The sequence below is a fragment of the Palaemon carinicauda genome, chromosome 11 (assembly GCF_036898095.1).
Source record: "Palaemon carinicauda isolate YSFRI2023 chromosome 11, ASM3689809v2, whole genome shotgun sequence".
Taxonomy (NCBI): Eukaryota; Metazoa; Arthropoda; class Malacostraca; order Decapoda; family Palaemonidae; genus Palaemon; species Palaemon carinicauda.
Genome location: NC_090735.1, coordinates 87,458,911 through 87,483,410, shown reverse-complemented (window position 1 = coordinate 87,483,410; position 24,500 = coordinate 87,458,911). Strand labels below are relative to the sequence as shown.

At 42.1% G+C, this 24,500-nt stretch overlaps 1 protein-coding gene across 5 annotated transcripts in view; it reads left to right on the top strand.

Annotated features, from left to right (window-relative positions):
* LOC137650085 (uncharacterized) overlaps positions 1-24,500 on the top strand; it is a 513,271-nt gene that overhangs the window by 420,632 nt on the left and 68,139 nt on the right. For all 5 annotated transcript variants that reach the window (XM_068383168.1, XM_068383169.1, XM_068383163.1 and 2 more), the window contains one exon: positions 19,440-19,724. In XM_068383168.1, the coding sequence (XP_068239269.1) occupies positions 19,440-19,724 (285 nt within the window). The remainder of the gene's footprint in view (positions 1-19,439; positions 19,725-24,500) is intronic.

Sequence of the window (24,500 nt, the reverse complement as noted above, 5' to 3'; positions counted from 1 at the left end):
CAGAGAATTAAACTAAAGGTTTCACAGAATTCTAACTTCTGGCGCGAGTACCCATAAGGTTTCCCTTTAGGATATCGTATATCAACAGGGGACGTATGCTTGACACGCCACATAGCTATCTGCACCCCACGTAGCGTTTACGCTTCGAGGGGGAAAGTTTGGCAAGTTATAGGAGGGGCCGTTGCAAAGTTCTCCTCTTGTGTTACTGTTACAGTACCGAGCGACGTAAACAAACGGCAGCCATAGCTGTCCGCCATCTTGACAAACGTCACATCCGCCCGCGTCGTTCCTTGTAGCGTTTCTGTCAGCCTCCACGATGCAATTAAGAAAGGGAGGGGCCTGACAGGCCAGAATAGAGAAAATAGGGTGGGTCCATCAGGATGTCATGGCCATCTCACCCAAAAATAGTTTTTTGGCTTCGCTCAAAATCCGTTTTTTGGCCTTAAGCCATGACGTCCTGATGGAAGTGTACCAGAGAATTAGTGTATCGTGGATTTTCCCTGTTTCGGTAGTGCCTTCTACTTCAAACATTATTCCTTTGGTCTGATGACCTTAGATACCGTGACCACTCCGTTGCATGTCACTACCAGTGGCATAAACTATGACCTGGCTTCCTGCCCCCCTGGCAGGGAAGTCCTGTGTGGACGAAAGGAACATCTCAAAGTAACCTGATGAAGAAAACTCACCTGTAGACGAGGATCTTGCTCGTCTTGATGGACAGATCAGGAAAGTTAAGTACTTGTGTAGGAACAAATATTTCACTTTCATTGGTGAGCAAATCTCAGACAGGAGCAATATTATAACATGAAATATAATAAAGGTTAAATAGGGGCATTAAAACTCTGTAACAGTAGTTTATTTCCTATGGTAGGGCGAAATAAGACGCATATGGTAGCGAAATTTCTATTTTATCCAAGAAAACATTCGCGATAATATGAAAGAAGGTAAACAATTTACAGGAAAATTGTTGATTGACAAACAGACTAGGGACTATAAAAGACAATGGTGTGGAATCCGAAAAGGAAGAACTTGCCGTTACACACGAGTTCCAGGGGAACTAAAGTCTTTGAAAGTCACAACACACTTCATGTCCAAAAACATGTGGCACACGTGTTAAAGTCTATGTTACGTCTCTTTGTGGAAGAACAGTCTCTCGTGACACTAAGTGTCACCTGAAATCATTATGTATCGCACTAGGGTCAACACAGGCACCCGTTGAGTTAGGGGTCCCGAAATAACTCGCTGTTCTACGCAGCACTAAGCGGCAGGTTTTAACACACTACCTGCAGCTACCACGAATCTTTTCACCTCTTGCCACCTGCTTTGCATAGTGTTTGAAAAACACTCTTGAGGATTTCCAGCCTGTGAGGATCGAAGGCTTTTTGAAATCCATTCCTTGAAAGAAATTTAGGGAAGAGGCAACTTTCCTAGGATCATGACCTGCGGGTGTACTGTCAGGATCCGCTCTGCGAATAAAGTAGGTGACCTTTGCCCTTAATTGTTTAAGTCACAAATCACTGCCCGATGTTTCTCCTTTAAAGAGTTGTCCTCCGCCAAAGTCTGAAGTTCTTCGAAGATAGACCTTAAGACTCTCCATTGGGCATAGAGAGACATCTTCCTTGAGGGCAGATTCTCTAGGGTCCCCGTCTCTTGGTGGGGAATTCATTCTTGCGAGAAACTTAGGGTCAGGGAAGAGGGTAAGTTCCCCTGTATCGGTGAACTGAATCTGGCCCTCTTCTCTAGATAAGGCCACTATTTCACAGACTCGAGCTCCCAATGCGAGAGCAAAAAGGAAGATTACTTTTTGAGTCAAGTCTTTCAGAGGGCAAGAGTCTTTGTCCCGGCTAGAGGCAAAGTGGAGCACCTTATCCAGAGACCAGGAGATGGGTCTCGGTGGTGGTGCCGGACGGAATTTAGCACATGCCTTCGAAAGTTTGTTAAAGATTTCGTTGGACATATTTATGTGGAAGGCGTACAGCAGTGGTCTTGTCAAGGCCGATCTACAAGTGGAAATCGTATTGGCGGCTAAGCCTTGTCCATGAAGATGAATGAAGAAGGACATACAAAAATCTATGGAGATCTCCGTAGGATTTTTTGCCATGACAAAAGACCCACTTCTTCCAAGATGACTCATATTGCCTTCTGGTAGACTTTATCTTGTATTCCTCTAGAAAGTCTAGACTTCTTCGAGATTCCAAACCTTATCTTCACGGCTAGGGAGAGAAAATCATGAGATGAAGGTCTCGGACTTTCTTTGATGAAGCAAAGACAGTCGACTTCTGCACCTGCTGGGAGAGAACTGGGCCCGGCAGAGGGATCAGCTTGGGCTGTAGCTCCAGGACTAGGGGAAACCAATTGCTCCGGGGCGACTTGGGAGTCACTAGATCTGCTGTTCCCTTGAAGGTTCTCAGTTTGGCGAGGACTTTCAGCAGAAGATGAATGAAGAAGGACATACAAAAATCTATGGAGATCTCCGTAGGATTTTTTGCCATGACAAAAGACCCACTTCTTCCAAGATGACTCATATTGCCTTCTGGTAGACTTTATCTTGTATTCCTCTAGAAAGTCTAGACTTCTTCGAGATTCCAAACCTTATCTTCACGGCTAGGGAGAGAAAATCATGAGATGAAGGTCTCGGACTTTCTTTGATGAAGCAAAGACAGTCGACTTCTGCACCTGCTGGGAGAGAACTGGGCCCGGCAGAGGGATCAGCTTGGGCTGTAGCTCCAGGACTAGGGGAAACCAATTGCTCCGGGGCGACTTGGGAGTCACTAGATCTGCTGTTCCCTTGAAGGTTCTCAGTTTGGCGAGGACTTTCAGCAGAAGGTTGGGTGGAGGGAACAGGTAAATCTTGGACCATCTGTTCCAGTCCAGGGACATGGCATCCATGGGGTCATGTATAGAGGAAGTTAGTAGATGTCGCTCGTCGCGAAGAGGTCGATCTGCAGTTCCGGGACTTGACGGGAGATGAAGGCGAATGATCTTGTGTGTAGGGACCATTCCAACTCTATGGGGCTTGTCCTCTATAGAGCGTCCGCCGTCACATTACGGAATCCTTGTTGGTGAACTGCAGACAGGTGCCATTTTTTCCTGTCCGCTAGACGGAAAATGGGTAGCATCACCTGGTTGACTTGGGGCAATCGTGAGCCCTGACGGTCGAGTCATCTGACCACAACGGTGCCGTCCAGAGTGAGACGGATGTGAATCGAAGGACGAGGGGACAGTTTCTTCAGAGTGAGAAGAACCGCCATGGCCTCCAAGATGTTGATGTGAAACGTCTTGAATAGGGGAGACCACGTTCCTTGAACTTGTCGCTGGTGGGAGTGACCCCCCCCCCCATCCTTCTAGTGAGGCATCCGTGTGGATGTTGACCGACGGAGGTGGTAGGGGAAGAAGAACTGATCTTTTCAGGTTCTTTGCTTCCGACCACGGCTTGAGGAGTGAGCGAAGCCTGGTTGGCAGGGGTCTCTTGAGATCTCTTTGAGCTATGGATGCGTTTCGTCTCCAGACTCCCGATGCATCCTTTAGGTGTGCTCGGAGCACTGGGTCTGTCACTGAAGCGAACTGGAGGGAGCCGAGTACTTTCTCCTGTTGTCGTCTTGAAATCCGTTTGGATTTGAGGTCTCTTGATAGATCCCGCTATTTCCTTCCTTTTCTTCAGAGGGATGGAAAGACGGTGTGACTGAAGATTCCAATGGATTCCCAACCATTGAAACTTCTGAGCTGGAGACAAACGAGACTTTTTGGTGTTGATTTTGAAACCCAGATGTTCCAGGAACTGGGTCACCTTTCTGCAGGCACGTAAGCATTCTTCTGGCGATGTCGCCCAGATCAGCCAATCGTCTAAGTAAGCCATCACCTGGACACCTTGAAGGCGTAGCTGGTGGAAGATCGTGTCTGCGAGCTTTGTGAAGATTCTTGGGGCCAGTAGGCATCCGCCAGGTCTATTGAGACCGTGTAAGCCTTTGAGGCAGTAGGGCTCTTACATGTTGAAGAGTCAGCATCTTGAATTTGTTGTTCGCAATGAACTTGTTGAGGGGGGACAAGTCCAGAAGGACTCTGAGTTTGTCTGAGACTTTCATGGAAACACATAACAGTCTTCCCTGGAACCTGGTGGACTTCACCCTCTTGATCACTTTCTTGTTCAAGAGTTCTAGGACGTATTCTTCCAGGATGGCGGTTGAGGGTTGAAAGAATTGGTGGAAGATTGGGGGTGGTTTTACCCAAATCCACCCTAGTCCCTTCTTGATGATGCTGTGGGCCCAAGGATCGAAGGTCCAACGATCCTGGAAGTGGCGGAGTCTTCCTCCCACCGGAAGCACTTCATTGCTTCCGGTTTCCCCGAGGGTTTACCACCTCGGCCGCCTGCTCCCCTTCCTCCTCTCCCTCTAGATGGACGACGAGAGGAGTCTTTGCCGGAGCCTCTACCTCTGGGGCGATAGGTAGTAGACTGCCTTTCATATGCAGGGGTAAAGATTGGTGATTGGGTCACCACCGGCTGAGGGATCAACTGAAAGGTGTGCTGCGGTTGAGCCAAAGCTGGGGAGTAGCGGGAGCCGGAAACTGACGTTTAGCCTGACGCTGTTGGGGTCGGGGCTTGTTGGACTTCTTCTTAGGTTGCGGACCTTCATCCTGAGAAGATTTCTCCTTTCGGGACATGCCCCACTTATCGAGAAGGTTCCTATTCTCAGTGGCAGCTTTGTCCGCAATCTCTTTTACCAGATCCACTGGAAAGAGGTATTTGCCCCAGATGTTGGAGGAGATCAGTTTCCGGGGTTCGTGTTTTACAGTAGCATCTGCGAACACGAACTCTCTACAGGCTCTCCGGGCCTTTATGAAGCTGTACAAGTCCTTCATCAAAGTGGCAAGGGGGGACTTAGCGAGAAACATTTAGTAGCCTGGGACTCGAACATCCCCGGCCATTGCTTCAAGTTGTACTTGAAGAGACAGGTAGGCAGCCAGCCTTTCTTTGGTGTCTTGTTCCCGAAGTAAAAGGTGATCATGGAACTTGGGGAGGCTTCCAGCTTTTATCATCGGGAGGTAGGGCGAGGGAGAGAGGCGTACACTCCTCTATTGTAGGGAAGGGCTTTCCTTCTTCCACCGCCTTCAAGACAACATTCAGGTCCTTTTCCGTAAAGGGAAAGACCGTGGTGGGAGGAGCAAGAAAGAACGGGTACTTCTTGCTCAACGCCGGCATCTCGGAGTTAGTAAAGCCTTTACTCTTAAGGCTATCAGCCAGCATAGCTTGAGCCTTGGAGTGCTCAAGTACGATGACCTCCTTAGGTTCGGTCTCCTCCTTGGAAACTGGCTCGGACTCGAGACGGATGTAACAGTCCGGGTAGGCGTCAAAGCTAGGGCAGAACTCCACCTCTTCAAGGGGGACGGCACCTAATTTGTAGTTAATGAAGATGCATCCGGTCGTGATTGCCATGTGTTCTGCATGCCTCCAGGGATTTGTTACTGAGCAGGAGGGAAGATCCTTGACGCAGATCTTCTTCGGCTGCTTCTTAATGCTCAATATTTCCTTTTTAAGGTCCTCATGACCTTTGCGGAACTTATCGTCCAGGAATGCCACCAAAGCCTGGATGGTATCCTGGGTGCCCGGTACCACAGGTATCGGAGGGGCAGATGTAGAGGGGACTGGCTCCTCAACCACGACAGAAGCCGCAGAGGGCGCACGGGAGATCTCGCCCTCGGAATCAGGGAACTCCACCTGATCCTCTTCGTCTTCTCGACCCTTCAGCCATGAGGGTCCTTTCAGTATCTTCGGACACATCCGACATCCTCTCCACTTCGTGAATGAGACAACTGGAGAGCGGCCTCAGCATTCAGTTTGACCGTTAGTTGGACGCAGGGGATCTCATCCTTAGGGATCATGGCAGGGGATCTCATCCTTAGGGATCATGGCATCAACAGATGCCTTAGGGAGGAGTAAGGCCCTCATCTTCTCATTAGGGAGATAAGGCCCCGTGCGTTTTTCTGAAAACCGTGCACCCACTTGCGCAGTTTCCCTCGGACGTTGTCACTGGCCTCCGCGGACGGAGGGTTGTCAAACGCCTTATCAAGCATGCCCTTGCAGACGGAACTGACCTGAGGACCCCAATACCGAAGGATCCCCTTCTTGGTTGACCAGCCAGCGTGGGTCCGGCACGCCAGGTGGCCGTAGAAGTCAGGGCGACGAACACCACAGAAGGCGCTCTCACACTTCACGTATTCCTCCTGTAAAAGAAAAGAGAATGAGTACTTGGAAGTCAATACCACATGACTTACATTAATCTTAGATTAGGATTAAGTTAGTAACTTATAAGATTCCATTTGTGTATAAGCTTAGGATAGGTAAGCTAGAAAGGAAGTAGGAAAGACACATATTTGTGACTCCCGCCCAGCCAATTGCCGCGACCTCACACTGTAATTAATTCCGTAGAGCCGATATGGGTCCCAGGAAGAGGAAGGACATCCGTTACGGATGGGCCAAGTGTAGGCTTCCTCTGGGGAATTAAATACAGGGATGGGGAAATTTAATTCATTCAGATTATAGAGAGAAAAAGGGGATAAGCTAAGCCCCTTTAGCGGGTAGGTCCCGGCAAGAGACTGCGCAAGGATGCACAGAATATGCTGGAAAATGTCTTACTGTACAACTATACACAATAGTTTTCAGTCTAAGGTATAGGCATACCATAGGTGTACTGGCTATTATCCATAGTTGCATAATAATAGCTGCCGGCACTGAGCCGGCAGGAGAGAGGAGCGACTGTCCACTGTAAAGCCAAAACTAGTAGCGCCAGCAGCCTGATGGCGTGCTGGAGGCTCGTCTGGTGCCGGCAGCCGGATGGCTTGCCGCAGGCTCGTCTGGTGCCAGCAGATCACCATTGAAGATGGATGCTTCCCAGCCGACAGGCTATGTGGCAGAGAGAAAGGATGACACCTTAGATAATGGCAGATCGCCGGCAAGTCGGCGTCCCCCGGGCAGCCGGTAGGTGGCCGGCAACGGTAGACCAACAATGACATCATTCAATGAGACAGGTGGGGCACCGAAGATGCTGACGGTCAGCGCCGGCAGGGCAGAGACGGCAGTGGACCGACACTAGGTTAGAGAGAGGGATAGGATAGGAGGGAAGAGAGGGAGGGGTAATACCCAGTACCCATTCCAATCTACCTCCGGAAGGAGTATTCAAATGAAAGGGAAGGGCGCACCTTTCATCCGGCGGCAAAGAGCCGGCAGCTGGCTATAATGCCAGAGGCAGCTCAAGGGAGGACCGAAGAACACTCAAGGAAGGGAGGTCCTCCGCCGGCAGACCGACCGCCGAAGGCTATCCCATAGTACGACTATATGCGGGAAGCGTAGCAGTACGGACTAACCAACGAAAGGACCCAACCGGCTCCACAACCCACCGGCAAGTGGTGGAGTTGTAGGACGGCGGACAAGGGTGTGATGGCGAGCCAACACAAAAGGGAAAGGGGGGAAGGGGAAAGGGTTCTGAGAGGGAGTGTGGGGGGGGGGGGGGCTGTCGTAGCACCCACCGGCACTCCCAGGGGAAGGGAATCTGTTCAGGGCTAGCCTAACTAGGTAAGAAAAGACCACTCTCCAGCATAGGGTAGGTTAGCTCAGCATAGGTACAGCACTGGTGTCCTGTCCTAAACTATAAAGAAACAGAATCCCATGAACTGCCTAACCTAGGCTAGGAGAACTAGTCTCCCAAACCAGGAAAGACAGGGGTAGGACAAGTCGCTAGGCCACAGGGAGGAAGGGTCGTAACCCTACGAAGTGTGGACTAGGGGGAAGGGCAGAGCCCCTCCACCTTCAACCTCTAGCAAGGACCAGAAGGAGGAAAACATTCTCCTAATGGTGAGCTTGGGTGAATGACTGGTACTCTGAGGTTCTGTCCCAGACTCAAGCCATGAACAATGGCAAGAAGAAGGGAAGAACAATCCTAGCCTAACCTACCCGAATGCTATTCAGGGTAAGGAGGGTTAGGATGTAGCCTAGGCTACCACAGAGGGAGGGGTTACCTTAATAAAGGTAACTGGGGAGGTGAGGAAGCATACAAGAACCCTAACGTTAGGTTAGGGGTAGGGGAGTCGACTGTAAGATCACCGAAACCCCTTGTATACTTCCTTGAAGGCGATAAAACATATGTGCAATCACTGAGTCTTGTATGTATAAATGCCTAAATCTTCATTTCGTAATATAACACTAGGAACACTTATTATATCCAGCAGGAAGTAAACATGAACACTTAGGCATCAAGCCTAGGGGCTAGGCTAGCAATCTAGCATAGGGTTCGGCTAACTATGTTTGCTGAAGGAATACTATCGGCATAATATAACTAATTCCTAGCAATGAAGACTAAATAACTAATTTTGTTTAATTAGTTATAAGACCAGGAATGCTGTCCTGGTTCACTAAATAAAGTATGCGAGGCGGACAGCAGCGTCGCAACTTGACGCCTCCGGTTAGGGCACAGCTCCGCCACAAAACACAAGATTTAAGGATAAAAAATTGTTACTTTATGGCTAGAGCTTATTTATACAATACAAGAATATGGTACTCAACTTTCCAGAAGAAGGCGAGGCTGAAGATTGCGACATAATGCGAAAAATTAGCGAATACCTGGAAAATACACTCACTATGGAAACGCTACATCAGAAGGAGTGACGCGGGCGGATGTGACGTTTGTCAAGATGGCGGACAGCTATGGCGGCCGTTTGTTTACGTCACTCGGTACCGTAACAGTAACACAGGAGGAGAACTTTGCAACGGCCCCTCCTATAACTTGCCACACCTTCCCCCTCGAAGCGTAAACGCTATGTGGGGTGCAGATAGCCATGTGGCGTGTCAGGCATACGTCCCCTGTTGATATACGATATCCAAAAGGGAAACCTTACGGGTACTCGCGCCTGAAGTTAGAATTCTGTGAAACCTTTAGTTTAATTCTCTGGGAATATCTACTGTAGTCATATATACCCTCAGGAAGCTACTGAAGGAACCTTCCATCAGGACGTCATGGCTTGAGCCCAAAAAATTAGTTATATGTGGAGACTTAAATTTTTGGATGGATGACGCATCAAATCCTGATGCTTTGGCATTTAGTGAGTTATTAGAATCATATCGACTAGTGAATAATATCGACTGTACAACTACTTTAACTGGGCATACGTTCGACTTAGTTTTAAGTGATGACATGAATAATATTGTATTTGATATGAAAGTTCAAGAGAAATGTACTATCTCCCCAGTACCCAAACTTATTACGTTTCGTCTACCTCTACAGAAACATGCATTAGTAAAGAAATTAATTTTTGACATAAATCAAATTTTTCTCCTACCGTATTTATTGAAGAAGTTACAAACAAAATAAATGATGCTATCAACATTAACCGTAATCATGATGACCAACGTCTGTTAGGAGCTAAGTGTGTTAACTGTCTTACGACCACTTATAATAAAGTGAGTAAAAGTGAATATGATACCATGTGCTCACCAATGGAAAAGACTATAACTTTAAAAAACAAATCTCCTTGGTTTGATGGAGAGACTTTGGTAAAAAAAAAAAAAAAAAAAAAAAAAAAAAGTGGAATAGGTTAAAATGTGAAAGTACTTGGGTAGAATACAAAACTGCTGTATGTCAATATAACTACCTACTAAGATGGAAAAAAGGTGAATACTATAAGAGAAAGGTTGTTGAAGCAACAACAGACATATAAGTTATATCATCTCCTGAATGGTATAATGGGAAATGTAAAAGTAAAGTAGCTATCTGATGGATACAGTGACCAGGAACTAACAAACAATTTTCTAGTATTATTTGAAAACAAAATTGAAAATATTATCAGGTCATTTGTAAATACTCAACATCAGATTAATGATACACTAGGCACACAGAAAAAATTAATACAATTTAACAACATAACACAAGATGACATCACCAGAATTATCAAGAGAGCAAAGAAAACAAACTGCGATCGATCCTATGCCAATATCTGAAATAATTGGAGAGAGAAACTTTTCTAGTATAGCCAGAATAATAATGAGAATAGCAAATGCAAGCATTGATGAATGTAAGTTTCCTAAATCTGAGAAAATGGCTATAGTCACACCAGTTCTGAAAAATGCACTGGACTACCAGGAATTAAGCTCATATAGACCTATTTCAAATCTATCCTTTGTCTCAAAAGTGCTTAAATGTGTAATTTTTGAACAACTAGTCAATCTCTTAGAAGTAATAGAAGTTTTGCCTGACAACCAATCTGCTTACAGAAAATTATACTCTACAGAGACAGCCATCTGCTCTATTGTAAATGATATGCTGGAAATGATGGATGAAAATAAATGTAGTATTTTGATACTGCTCGATCTCAGTGCTGCTTTTGATACAGTTGTGTATGAACTGCTACTAAATGATTTACGGTCCATCGACGTTGAAGATCAAACCTTCGAATACCTAAAAGACTATTTAGTTGGTAGAAATTACTGTGTACAAATTGGAAACTTTTATTCATCATATGAACCCTTAAACAGAGGGGTACCCCAGAGGAGTGTGCTTGGCCCAATCTTATTCTGTATCTATACTATTGGTCGATCGAAAATACTACAAAGGCATGGCATGAAGCTCAAACTATTTGCGGATGACACAATTATACTATTCCATAAATGATATAGATGACACTACTGAAACTCTAAACTGAATCCTTGATAGTGTTAGAGAATGGATGACATTTAAACAACTAAAATTAAATGAGAACAAAACTGAATTTATGGTGGTGGGTAAGAGAAACAGTGTAAGAAACTTGGGTGATATTCAAATGAACATAAATAATGACTCTGCCGATATCTAGTAAAGTTTGAGATCTAGGTGTATTTCTTGACTGTAACCTGTCTCTAAAGGCTCAAATGAATAATGTAATAAAAGCTGCTGTTTATCATCTAAGAAATATTGCTCTTGTAAAAAAGTACCTAGACAAAAATTCTGTAAAGAAACTTGTGATAAACTGTGTTATTACCAGAATTGACTACTGCAACTCTATTACAATTTACCAAAAGGGCAACTTAAGAAATTACAAAACATAATAAACAGAGGAGCAAGACTGATGTGTCCCACCTAGAGAAAGGATCACCCCTATACAAATCGATTTACACTGGCTGCCGATTAAAGCGAGAATTGAATTTAAAATGTGTACGATAACCCACCAAGTTATCAGAACCGGTCGTCCAAAATGCTCAAGAGAATTGCTACATATTGCGTAGCCAACAAATCATGTCGACAGGAGAATAGTTACAGATGGCTTCAAACTGTTGGAACATAGATATATGTCTACTTTAGGCTCCAAAGCCTTTAAATATACGGCCCCGAGACTGTATAATAAGCTCCCACGAAACATTCGAATGATTGAGGACATTAAGGCTTTCAAGAGGAAACTGAAGACTTTCTTATTTAAGCAATCCTACAACAGTGATGATTTAACAGTAAGTGAACAATACGTGATCTAAATCGATAAATACTCTGAACGAACAAGCCCCCCCAGATGCTGAAGCCTTGACAAGGATGGGCGGCTTAAGGATTAGCAGCTGGGCTCTAATGAACAGTGAGAACTGCTTTCCCACTGGACCTTGGTGCCCAATTGTTGATCCAACTAAATCAGTCAGTACTTTCTCTTTCCCTGTTGGTTATTTCTTTTATTCGCCCATCTCTTCCGTTTGGGCTTGATCTTGTTGACGACTTTGGCTTGTTTGATTATACTTTGGCTGCTGCTTTGGATTTGGCGCAGTGTGGGATGGACGGCATTCAATGTCAACCTGTATCAATTTAGATACCATCACCCTCTGGCAAACGCCATTAGGTGCAGACTAAGTCTGTTAAGAGTCGGGCTCCAGTGATCTGGTTTCAAATCACCCATATTTGCGGATAATGGGTGACGCCAGGCACTGTAGTCGCCGGTGGGAGGGGCTAACTACCCCCACTGACCAGTGTACACCCACCTTAAGAGAGGCAGCCCCTCTCTAATAGAGGACTGGTCCCCGCTGAAGCCTCTTCTCGTGTTGGGCCACATGGGATAGGAGGAGTGACATCCTTCGATAAGAAGTGGATAACCCGGCTTGCTCATACCAAAAAACCCACCCCTCTGTTGACGACCTGGAAAATACAAACATGGACCTTAGTACAGACAGCTCCAACTCAGGTTCTAATATTGTAACATTAGAACCTTATTCATGTCATGTGAAAAATGATAAGAAAACACTAGAGAAGAAGAGAGAGAGAGTGAGAAATGATGACAGTACAGAAAAATATAGAAAAGTAGAAGTATTACCTGGTCACTATGAAGTAGTGAATTATGAGAAATTTTTTATTTTAGAATTTGAAAATGGAAGACATGAACGTGTAAATGTTTTTAAAGCTAACAGGGAAATAGGAAAAAGAAATTAAGGATGAACTGAAAAGTCAAGGAGTAGTAAAAGTAGTCAGAATGAGAAAGAGAGTTGGAGAACAACGTTTTCCTCTTGCTACTTTGATTATAACATTTGATCAATGCAGATTATCAAATGTTTTTGAAGCTGGTTTGCTATCTTTGAAGGTGAAATCATATATCCCTTCACCATTGCGATGTTATCATTGCCAAATGTATGGCAATTTAAGCTAGAAATGCAAGGAAAAGCTAAATAATAAGCCAGCTGTTTGTGCTAACAGTGGAAAAAATAGTCATGGAGTATGCATAGAAAATCCAAATTGCATACATTTTGGGAAAGCACACCCAGCATATCTAAAAGCTGTGTTAAGTTTATTTTTGAGAAAGAAATTCAGGCCATTAGGACCATGGAAAGGGTTACTTTTAAAGAGGCTCGTAAAATAGCTCATGAAAAGCAGATAAGACCAGGGCAACCTTTTTCAATGGTTCTGAAGAAAAACTTGCCAAAGCACACGGAAAAAAATTATGTTACCACTTCTAATATAAAGAAACAAATGAAAGTAATTGAAGAGGTTGAAAGTCCCATATAAAATCTATATCCAGAAATTGTAGGCAAATCAAAACATCCGTAAAGATCTGAAAAGTATTCAAAAACCATCTTGTAAACAATAGTACAAACCTCTCTCAGGCCGTATCCTTGCCTGATCTGATGGAGGTTCCACTTGAAATCAATTTACCTGGTGAACCTGTAGTGGGGAAGGTGCAAAAACTTGACAGCTCACAACCTCTTAATAGAAAGAGAGAGAGACCTCCATCTCTCTCGCCTCCTACCATAAGAAACATTAAAGTCACAACTTGAAATTAATATGATGTCATGTCTACTGATGTTTCTGATCAACTGGAAGGTAACTTGAATAAATCAGAAATTCAAGTTGAGGTCCACTATTCTCCTCAACAATTAGATCAAAAGGACACAAAGAAAAAGACGAACACAAAACCCAATATATCAAGATTCTCTCTAGAGATACCACCTGGAAATTTGTTAGATCAAATATTGCCAATGGGAAGACTTCATCCAAGGTGTCTTCAAAAAATAAACCATAGTTTTTTCCTCCATTCTGCAATGGAATTGCCAGGTTTTAAGGGTGAAATATGAAGAACTTGAGCTGCTCGTGAGCACTCCCCTATAACTGTATGTCTACAGGAGAGCAAGCTCGATGCTAATACTCCTTGACCTATAGCTATAGGACACCATATGATCAACGAGCAGGGAGCCATGGGGGAAGTCTTATATACATTTTTTGAGATGTAACCTAAATATCTTTATCTATCTGTACCCCTCTGCAGGCAGTGGTTGTATAGGGAGAAAATACACATTCGGTTCTCGTTACTTGCCTCCAAATTATAACATCTCATATGGTAATATAGTAGAGGTGATTAAACAACTCCCACAACCTTTTCTCTTACTAGATCTTAATTGTAGACATCCTTTATGGGGTGATGTCTTGGCAAATGTAAGGGGTAATATTATTTCATCAATTTTGGAGAATGAAGATGTAGGACTCCTTAATACTGGAGAGCCCACACACTTTCATGTTCAGACAGGTTGCTTGTCCTGCATTGACCTATCAGTTGCAAGCTCTTAACTGTCTTCTCGATTTTAATTGGAGAACATTTGATGATTGGCATACTAGTGATCATGCACCAATCATTATAAATAACACCAACAATGGTCCATCTTTACAGAGATTGCCACAATGGAATCTTGACAAGGCGGACTGGGATAGATTTCGGGAGCTAAGTGAAATTGAAGGAAATGCAGAACCGTTAGAAAGTGTTGATGATGCCATGGACTTATTTAATGTAACTCTTCACACAGCAGGAGTCAATTCCATCCCCAAAACAACAGTGATATTCAAACGACGACCAGTCCCCTGGTGGTCATCAGAACTAACTGCCTTGCACAGAGCCACAAGAAAGTCTTTAACTCGATTGCGCAGGTGCCCTACTGAGTAAAATTTATTCATATACAAGAAATGTAGAGCACAAGTCCGTCATTCCATGAAAGAAGCTATGCGCCAGTCTTGGGTGTCATTTGTTTCCTCTGTTTCCTCCATTAACAGTAGAACACCAACATCATATGTGTGGAGGAAAGCGAAAAAGATAATAGGCAAATTCATCCCAAGCCCACCACTAGTGTTAAGGGTAAATGGTCAGTATATGACTGGAGCAACTGGAGTTAGCAATGCCCTGGCTAACCATTTTTCAAATGTATCATGCAAGTGTGAAGCAGCTCCTGGTCACCAGTATAAGAACATTGAAGAAAAGAAAATTTAAATTTCACAACAAAAAAGGAAGAGTCATACAATTCTCCTTTTACTGAATGAGAATTTGATTCTGCACTTGCTACGTGTAACGATACAGCCCCTGGACCTGATGGAATTCCATATGCAATGATTAAACATGTCCCTTTAAATATAAAGTTATTTATTTTAACCTGTTAAACGTCCCCCCTGGACCAGGTTGCCGCTAACGTACTGTCACGCTTTTTTTGCCCTGAGCGGTCATTTCACTAATGATAATTTTTCAAAGGTAATATCATTTCTTTATGCTTATAATTCGTATTTATAGTTAAAAGTAGGGATATTAATTAAATAGGAGAGTAAAAAAAACAATTAATACTACTATTTCATTTCAAATGGCTACATAATACTGAATATTCTAATGGGTTCTTTTTATCTTCAATCGTAAATCTTACGCCGGGATAAGCAACAAAAGTAAAGGGATAAGTCTCTCTCTCTCTCTCTCTCTCTCTCTCTCTCTCTCTCTCTCTCTCTCTCTCTCTCTCTCTCTCTCTTTGGCGTTTCCTTTCCTATATAGTTTTGTGAAATCTCATTGTCCAGTCATTCGGTAATGAGAAGTCATTTTCGCTTTCGGCATCGAAAGAAAACTTTGTTTCTTCAATATACTCATCACTGGAGGATTCAGAACTAGTGCTCTCATTATCAAACAGGTTATCATTATCAAATTCCTCAACAAGAATATCATTTATTTCATCTAAAGAAATAACCTTCCTCTTTAGACCGTTCATTACAAAAGGAACAACAAACAACCACTTCAGCATGAACGCCCGAAGTGCACTGATAGGAAACCAGTTTTCTAACATCAAGCTACCTTCAGAAAAATAGTTGCCAGACATGATATAAGTTTCTATTTACAGCCCCCATATGCTGAAAGTGTTGCCAAGTGGTGATCCTATACTTACTATACGAGTAAACGTAATATCACGAGACTGACGGCTTGAAAAAGGCAATTAAAGTCATGAACAGAATATGCAGTTGAAGGCGGTACCGAGTAGATCGTGGTGAATGGTTTATCACGTGGGTGACGCTTAACAGGTTAAGCATTATTAATAGAATATGGCATGATCATAGTTATCCAAGTGTTTGGGAACTAGCCAATATTTTAGCCTTTTTAAAACCCGGTAAGGACAAGTTTTTAGCAGCAAATTATAGGCCAATTGCATTGACATCTTGTTTGTTTAAAATCATGGCAAAGATGGTTAATGTAAGACTGATATGGTACCTTGTAAAGAAGGGTATTTTATCACCCATACAATGTGGATTCAGAAAAATGCACTCAATGACTGATTTGTTGATATGATGAGTCCTCTATTTGTGAAGCCTTTGCTTCCAAACAGCACCATGTGACAGTCTTTTTTTACCTTGAACTTTTTATGGAGCATGTTGCAGAATATAGGGGATCGACCTTTACATATACTGATGGCTCCAAATTTGATGCTGACGTTGAATTTGGAGTATATAGTAATAGTTTTAATTATAGAGGTGTATTTCTCTCACAGCTTTCATATTTACTGCCGAACTGTATGACATACTAACTGTTATTCAGAAAATAGCATAGGAAAAGGAGGGTAATTTTACAATTTTTAGTGATGCAAGGAGTGTTCTTCAAGCTTTAGAAGTTTTTAATTCTAGTAACCCTGTAGTTTTAAAGATTTTAGAATGGCTTTTTAATATTGGACGGAGATGTTTAATGGTTTGATTTTGTTGGGTTCCAACACATGTAGTGTCTGGGAATGAGAAGGCAGATTTACTGGCGAAGAATGCTGGATCCGAGTTGCTACCAAGAAGGTATCCCATTCCCTGTAATGATATCCTACCTAACAGCAAGAAATTGTTTTGTAATAAATGGCAACAGCATTGGGATAGTGTAGATGGCAATAAAATGAGAGAAGTAACAAATGTCATATCTCCTTGGAGGTATAACATGATCCCCCGAAAGTGGGAGAAGATTCTTTGTCGTCTCCATATTGGTCACACTTGGTTGACACATGAGATTCTTCTGAAGGGCCAATACCAACTGTAATGCGATGACTGTTTAGTACATTTAACAGTGAGGCATTTGTTGACCGAATACCCTAATTATAACAAATTAAGAAATAGATATCTGTTTGAAGCTCGAGGCAAGGATGGCAGGTTCATCCTTGCCAAGGTTCTTGGACAAGATGTGTCCTACTATGTGAGCCGGTATTTTTAGATTTATTCCAGAAGCAGGTCTTCTGAAAACTATTCAATTTCTATAATGACATTCAACTTTTCTGGTTTTAATTGAATATTCTTTCAATTTTTATATGAAATAAATGATATCAGCGTCAATGACCTCAGATGTCAGGATGCCTGAAAACTTGAAATCAATCAATCAATAATATAGATTTTTTCATTATCGCCTTCCAGGCTCCTGATAAATATCTAGCCTAACGCCTGTGACATATCCATTCTCAGGTTGTAAGGACGTTGACTAAAGTGTAGTTACATTAGTTTTATGGAGTTCCTCTCTTTTAAGGATTAGTCTCCTATTAAAGGTTGAAGGTTGTATTACGTGTGGGAATAAATCACAAATTTTAAAAGTAATTGGGATTTTCCCCAACTATACAAACATGAGACCTTTAAGTTACACTACCTGGCGGATGTGCAGGGCTTACCTGCCACCCCAAGCTGGTACTACGATCTCATTAAAAGTTTTAACAGGTGTCCCAGCTTCGCTGAAGTCATTAAAAGGTCTCAGGTTTGCATGGTTTAGGAGAAATACAAATTACTTCGTAATTTTGAATGTTTTGTCTTGTTAATATTATAGGAATGTTAGTGAAAGAGGGACACTGCATCAGTGAGGTTCCTTTCTCTGATTCTTAAGGGCATGATTGTTTGAAATTCTCCCCCTTTAGAGCAGGTATGTTCTTTTAGGAATAGGAAGGCTAAGTCGTCTTTGGCATTATTTTTGGCAATGCCCACGACAATCCTGATGAGACTGTTTAGCACTTGAAGCTTCTCGTTGACTTCTCTGTTTGCTGTTTCTGGGTATATATGCCCCTGGCTTGATGGAGTATGTTTTGTTGTCATGAAGAACTCGGATCTAGTTTTGGGAATTTTTTTAGGGTTGGGGAAGTATGAGGTGATTGCCCCTCTCAGCACATGCTTGAAACTTCCTTGCAGACCGCTGACGAGTGACCACAGGTCTTCCAGGTAAGCTCTTGATATCATTTTGGAGGGAGCTTGTAGCTAAGGCTACTGGGATCCCAATTTATCTGGTGCCAGTGACCCGAGTGGTTTATCCCTTCAGTGCAACTTAAACCAAGAAAATAGCTTTAAAAGCTTATGCCCATGGGAAAGTGAAAGTGGTAAAGTCGGAAGGGCATAGAAAGCCCCAAGATCGGTAAATCTGTGCATGTTACCTTGGTGTTCATTCCCTGTGATTCTTGTGGCCCATTGCTCCCACACTGTCCAAGAGTCCTCAGCCTTTTTTTTACAGATTCTAGTAAAAATGCATACTAATTCCCCAGGTTACAGTGATTCCCAGTATAGTATTTCTGCCTAAATTTAATAAGTAGGTTTTGTAAAAAAAAAATTCTGAAATAAAGATGGAAAAAAAATATTTATCAATGAAACAAAATTCACGATAAATTTTTATATTTAGAAGTTTTCATATTTTTGTTTTCCATATACCATGTGACAATAAAAAGAATGCCCTGTCAAATGGTATGTGAAACATGACAATTGTAGTAAGTTGCAAACTCACAAACACGTATAAAATACTCTCTTGTAAGAGACCATCGTAAACCAGTTTTAAGTACAGTATACCATTTTGCATGATTAATAAGTAATGAATAATGCTAGGGAAAAATAAAGATCTTAATGGAAAGCTGAATAATTTTTATGTATACAGTAATCCATAAATGAAATAAATCAGTTTCGTCAAAAAAATTGAGTGTTGAGCAAAGACAGACAATGAATTTTTATCATCATGGGTCCTTTCTTTAGTCTACTGATAATTTTGCTTTTGATGGTACTATTGCTGTGTCTGTTCATAGTACAGATTAATTATTGAAAGCTTTTCTATTGTATATTGTTGTTATAATTACCAGATTAGCCTGCTTTTTAAAAAAATCACTGATAAAGTAAAAATAGGGATGGTATAATATATACATATTGATGATTTAATTAGTTGCTTTATTATTCTTCCATAGGTCATATTTGATTGTACAGTAAAAGTTTTCTTTTATGAATTAAGGTTTTTCTCTTTTTATATCCTCAATACAACAATTATTTTATAGTTTATACTATTCTCACTTTATATAACTTACAGAATTGAAGTTGATCCATTCCCATTTTATTCTCTGTATAACTCAATTTCGTCTACTCTAATTTGTTGCTTAAGTTTTATTTGCACTGTATGCTTTGAAAGTATATTGTTCATATCAAATCACTTAAAGGAATACTTAAATCTACTTAACAAGCAAATGTCATACAGAATTTTCAACTTTGGTATGGTTTCTTCTTGTTTTATTTTTGAAAAATATATTAATAGCTGTGGTAATGAATATTAGCCCTTATTGTTTGCTTGGGGTGTTTAGTAATTTTTTATTTTACATTAAGATTTGCATATATGAATTTTTTTACTTAAGCCTAGTATTATTTTATGATGATTTTGTGGGAAGATGTATGACAGAATTTTATTTTCAGGTGGAGTACCTCTAGCTACATTGAATCTTCAAGTTGGTGTGGCTGCTGGCCAAACTATTCCTGATGCATGGCACCATCAGATGATTTTTGGAGTCGGCCCCCAAGGGATCTACCTCACTAACCCACTGGAGTGCGTGTCTGATTGTCTCTTGGGAGAACAACTGTGTACCGACAGTATATTGTTAATACGGAGAGCAGATATAGTAAGCAGATGGGGGCAAGGAGACAAGCTAATACGATTAACACAACAGAAGGATCCAAGGTGGCTAGATATGAATGTTCTAGGTAAGCGATACTGTAATCTATAGAAGTTAAAATCAGAAAGCAAGTTAATAACTGATCACAAGTTACATGTGCCCATCTATTATCATAAAGTGATTCAAGAAAGTCTTAGTTGAAAAGTTTATTTCACCTACACAGGTATTGGCACTTGAATTATCCTCCCTTAAACCTATAGTTGATTGAAGTATTGAATTAATGTTCTAGCTGTTCTGTTGGTATCAGTGTGACTGTACTATAAATATTTTCATATTTCTAGAAATGCTTACATGTTGATGCTCTTAACTTTTACGTTATTTTGATGGTACAGTATACTCTGTAGTAATTGGCCAGGGCTGACTTGGAATTTAACATCTTATTAAAACATGTTGTTAGTAGGACCTAAACTGCTAAGAGTACAGTATTCTCAAATTTTCATATTCACTTTCCCAATAGGTAGCGATAAAGACTGTTAAGAAATGGGAGAGTAGAAGCTATGTTCCTTTAGAAGTTTGTTTTTATCAATAGTATTTATTCCTATGCAGATACAAACTTCTGATTCATTTAATGTGGTTACTACTGATAATGTTTTCTACACACGGTTGAACCATAATTTGGTTGGTTGTGTCATGCTTTGTGCTGGGTAGACAGTGCATTCGCAGGAAGCAAGTGGAAGGTTTGTCACTGCATCTCTTCACAACAATACCGGTGGTGAATTATATAGGTTGGTCTCTCACTTCCGTCTTCTCCCCTCCCCTTTTGGTGTGTAGCATTCGTGACTTTTGTTTACATAATTCATAATCATTGAGTGTCTACTCATTAACTGGGAGTTACAAGTGAGTGTTTGTGTCCTGTAACATGTTTTCCTAGAATTTGCATCGCTACAGATTGATCCTGGCCCGGGACATTAGTTTAAACTGTTTACTGGGGAGGCTACTGCTGTGGTTGGGCACCACAGTGTGGGGGGGTGCTTAACTGGCTAACGTTCTGGTGAGCATATATTTTGATGGAACTGGAACTGAAATCAGACACCTTTAACCTTTATTTACACCCTTACCCAGGACAAGATAGCTGGATGGACATGGACACGCTCTCTCCTTGCCCTTCTTGTCTAGACGAGAGATTATAGAGAATCTGTGTAACTATTGTAAGAGTTTGTCTCCCTCCCAGTAAGAGAGTTTTACCTCTTGCTATATGAATCTTAAAGAGATTTCTCATTGCTGAATCTCCTCCCAAAATTATGGCTTGATGAGCATAGAATGATAGATTTTTGGGAAATTCCCTCTTTGCGTATAGAAGGTAAAGGTATTGAAAAAGACTTCTACCCCATGCCTGCACATTACAGTCTGACTTGAAAGTCAACCTGACAAAAAGGTGCATAAGAGGACTACGCCAAAGATGAAACAGAGGCCTTTTAGGTAATAAGTCCTATACTTATAATGCACTAGGCAGGGAGGAAGTACATCCCAAAGTGGGACAAGATGAAGAAGAAAGAGAATTCACCAGACCCGCCTCAGCCCCCTTACCACACCGTAATGTTCTTACAAATGAAGAAAGGGAGGACTTTCAAGGTAATCAGAGTTCTACTCTCACCCCTGACGAAAGGATTGATAACCTCATCTTTGCCTAAAAACCTGGACTAAGTCTACTTTAGAGAATTCTTTCTCAGGAAACGGTCAGGAAATCGGGATTCAGTCGCAAGCACAGAATCCCAAACCAGCTATGGCCCGGAACCCTGAATTGATGGAAGAGGCGCTAAACTGATTTAACTGTCAGGTTTCAGCCCCAGAAAGGTCTCTTAAAAACCAACAGGTCCCCCGAGCTACCACCTCTGAACCTGTCTGAGCAGCTAAAGGATATTTTTACCCCCTTGGGGGCTTTCCTGAGCCTGTTGCAGTTCCCAGAGAATTTGCCTAACTTGGTATCGTGTGCCCAAACAAAGGACATGACGGCATTCTCATCTGTCTCTTGAGGTCCAGAAATGATGGACATGAAGACAACAGTCATGTCTGCAATACATGCCTGTCCCTGGCTCGACCATTGGTCTAAAGCACTACTCACTATGCAATGATGGAAGATCTTAGAGATCATCATACCTTACAAAGATTTAAAGATTTATCACGAGTAAGAGCTACAGCTCTATAAATCTTGCTACTTCAGACAGTTCCCATATGGGGAATCTGTCCTGAAAAGACTTGATGCATTCATAACCAGATGTGTGGAACAACTACCCCCGGATGAGGCTTTGAATCTGAAGAATTTAGATTTGCTGAACTCCCCATATCTGATTTCCTGGTCAGAAGTAGAGTCAGTGATAATTAGGATCACTAGACAAAAACAAGCAACTTCAGGAAGAGATGTAACAACAAGGGGTAGGCCTACTGTACAGTGCCTAAAGAGAGGCCTGTTTGAGGTTTACAGGCACCCAGGAGTTCAATCCACCCGAACCAGGGGATCAAGAGCCTCTTCCCCTGGGGACAGAAACTAAAGACCCAATAACCCTTACTAGTGTAAGAGCACACCTAGACATACCACAGGTGTGAAGAGATTTTGTATGTAGGAGGAAACGATACCGGTTAGGTCTAACCTCTGGACATGAAATTGACATATCCAGAATATGACCCCTACTCTCTTTCCTACAGTTTATTCTTTACTTTGGTTCGTCTAGGTAATCCTCCACTGGATAGGTGTCGAAGCTGGCATCCATGACTGTTAGCACCTGTATTAGATATTCTCTCCCTTGAGAGTATTCTATACCAGTTGCAGACAGGGGTAGAACCTGGCTTAAGTCCCCCAGGTCCCCCGACTGTGCAGGAAGTGGGGGGAAGCTTCTTTGGACCTTCCCACCCCCTCCCTGCCTTCTTTCCTCCTCTTTAGTTCAGTGATTTTTGGCCTCGCTGCTATTTTTGTTTACTTCAGAGGTTCATTAATCCCTTGAGATACAAGCTTAATGCGTTCCGGGACCCGAGCTCGTATGTCAATTCACTCGTATCTGGGATCAGTTTTTCCCATATAAAATTAAAAAGAAAATTAACCTCTTCCTACCCTCTGAAAAAACACCTGAAAACAGTATATTACAGTGGAAAAATTTGTTTTTAATTGTTCTAATTCACAACCTACGCTCACAAAATAAATACCTATGTACTGGTTATGCTCTGCAGTAAAATGTGACATTATTATGGAGTTCTTACCTTCGAGACAGACGGTAGCAGCTAATGGCGGTGTGTGCGGAGGAGGAGGGGGAGAGAAAGGGGAGGAGAGAGACTTGACGGCAACACATTAAGTACGCAACACTTTTGTAACACTATGTAACATAACTTAAACTTTAAATTTAACTTAAATGAAATTAGCAACTTTAAATTTAACTTAAATGAAATTAGCTTACTTTACACACACTTAAAAATAAATGTTAATCATATGTTACACTAAACTTAATTCTAATTTTGTTTTCATTTTCATCTTTTTTTTACTTTTCTTCTTCCGGCTTGGCTCTTTTTGACTCCCTTTCACCTTGACTTTTTGCCGTCTTTTTTAAAAGGAACCTATCTAGGGATGTTTGCTTTTGTCTCCCCTTTAAAATGTTATGAAAATGACGTACACAAGCGTTGTCACAAAAGGCTAACGCACGACCTCACGCCAACTTGTCCGGGTGCCTCTTTTCCATAAAATCAGAAAACTCCTGCCACTTAGCTAACATGTCTCTGATTTCCTTCTTTATAGCTTCCTTCTGCTTGAGGATGGTACATATTGTTGATGTACTCCTCTCATATTGGCGAGCCAGCCCAGTCACTCGTACACCACTCTCATGTTTTTTTTTATTATTTCATGCTTTATCTCAATTGTCATCATGCGCTTTTTCTTTTCACTACCCTTGTTTGCACTCGCTTGCTTTGGACCCATTGCTTATTCACTTAATTCTGTACTGATTAACGCAACAAACACATAAAAAATACAAACACTACGGCCAGAGCTCGGAGATAACTTTACGCGACGGTGATCCGACGGGAAAGAGCGACCGATGCTGTCCTCGTGAGCAACCTCTCGCACACTAGGTCACCTAGCGGCTGCTAGGGAACCGTCTCATATCCTCGTATCTCAAATTTGTCTCATATATCGGGGCAAAAATATGCTTGAAATTTTCCTCATATCTCAAATTTCTCATATGTTGGGACGCTTGTATGTCGAGGTATTACTGTATCGGCTTCTCAGGTTGAATTACCAATTAACCTCAATGAAGATTAAGAGTCGACCTTTCGAGATGAAGCTACGAGTTGTCTAAACTCAATTTTAATACAGGAAGTCTAGCTTATGAAACAATGGCCATAGCTGCACTACTTTTGTAGAAAGACAGCCACTACCAGTGATGACCAAAAGTCTGGCTATGAGCCATTGCTGTTGGTACCTTTTTCTGTGGGAAGATATTACCCATCCTGAGAAACAAGGCCTACCTTAGTATCCATGGTACGAGTGATATTTATCGTTGTAGGATTTACGCAGAACCCCTCCCCAGTCAGAAGAACTGGACTTTCCATGACCCAGGGGAGGGGACATAACACCCTGAGAATGTACCCCTGGAAAAGTTGAAAGTTGCCCTCTTGTTTTCTCTGTTCATGGGTTAAAACAGGACTTTGGCACTTCCTTCCAAGTTTGAGAAAACTTTAAGACTCTCGAGAAGAATAATGACCTAAGGGCAGTAATTACATCTACCTCATTTAGGAAGCCTGAAAAGGAGGTCCACAGAGAGGTGTAATTTAGATGTTCCCTAGAGGAGTCAAGACAGCACCGAGATGAATTGGTTGCGAT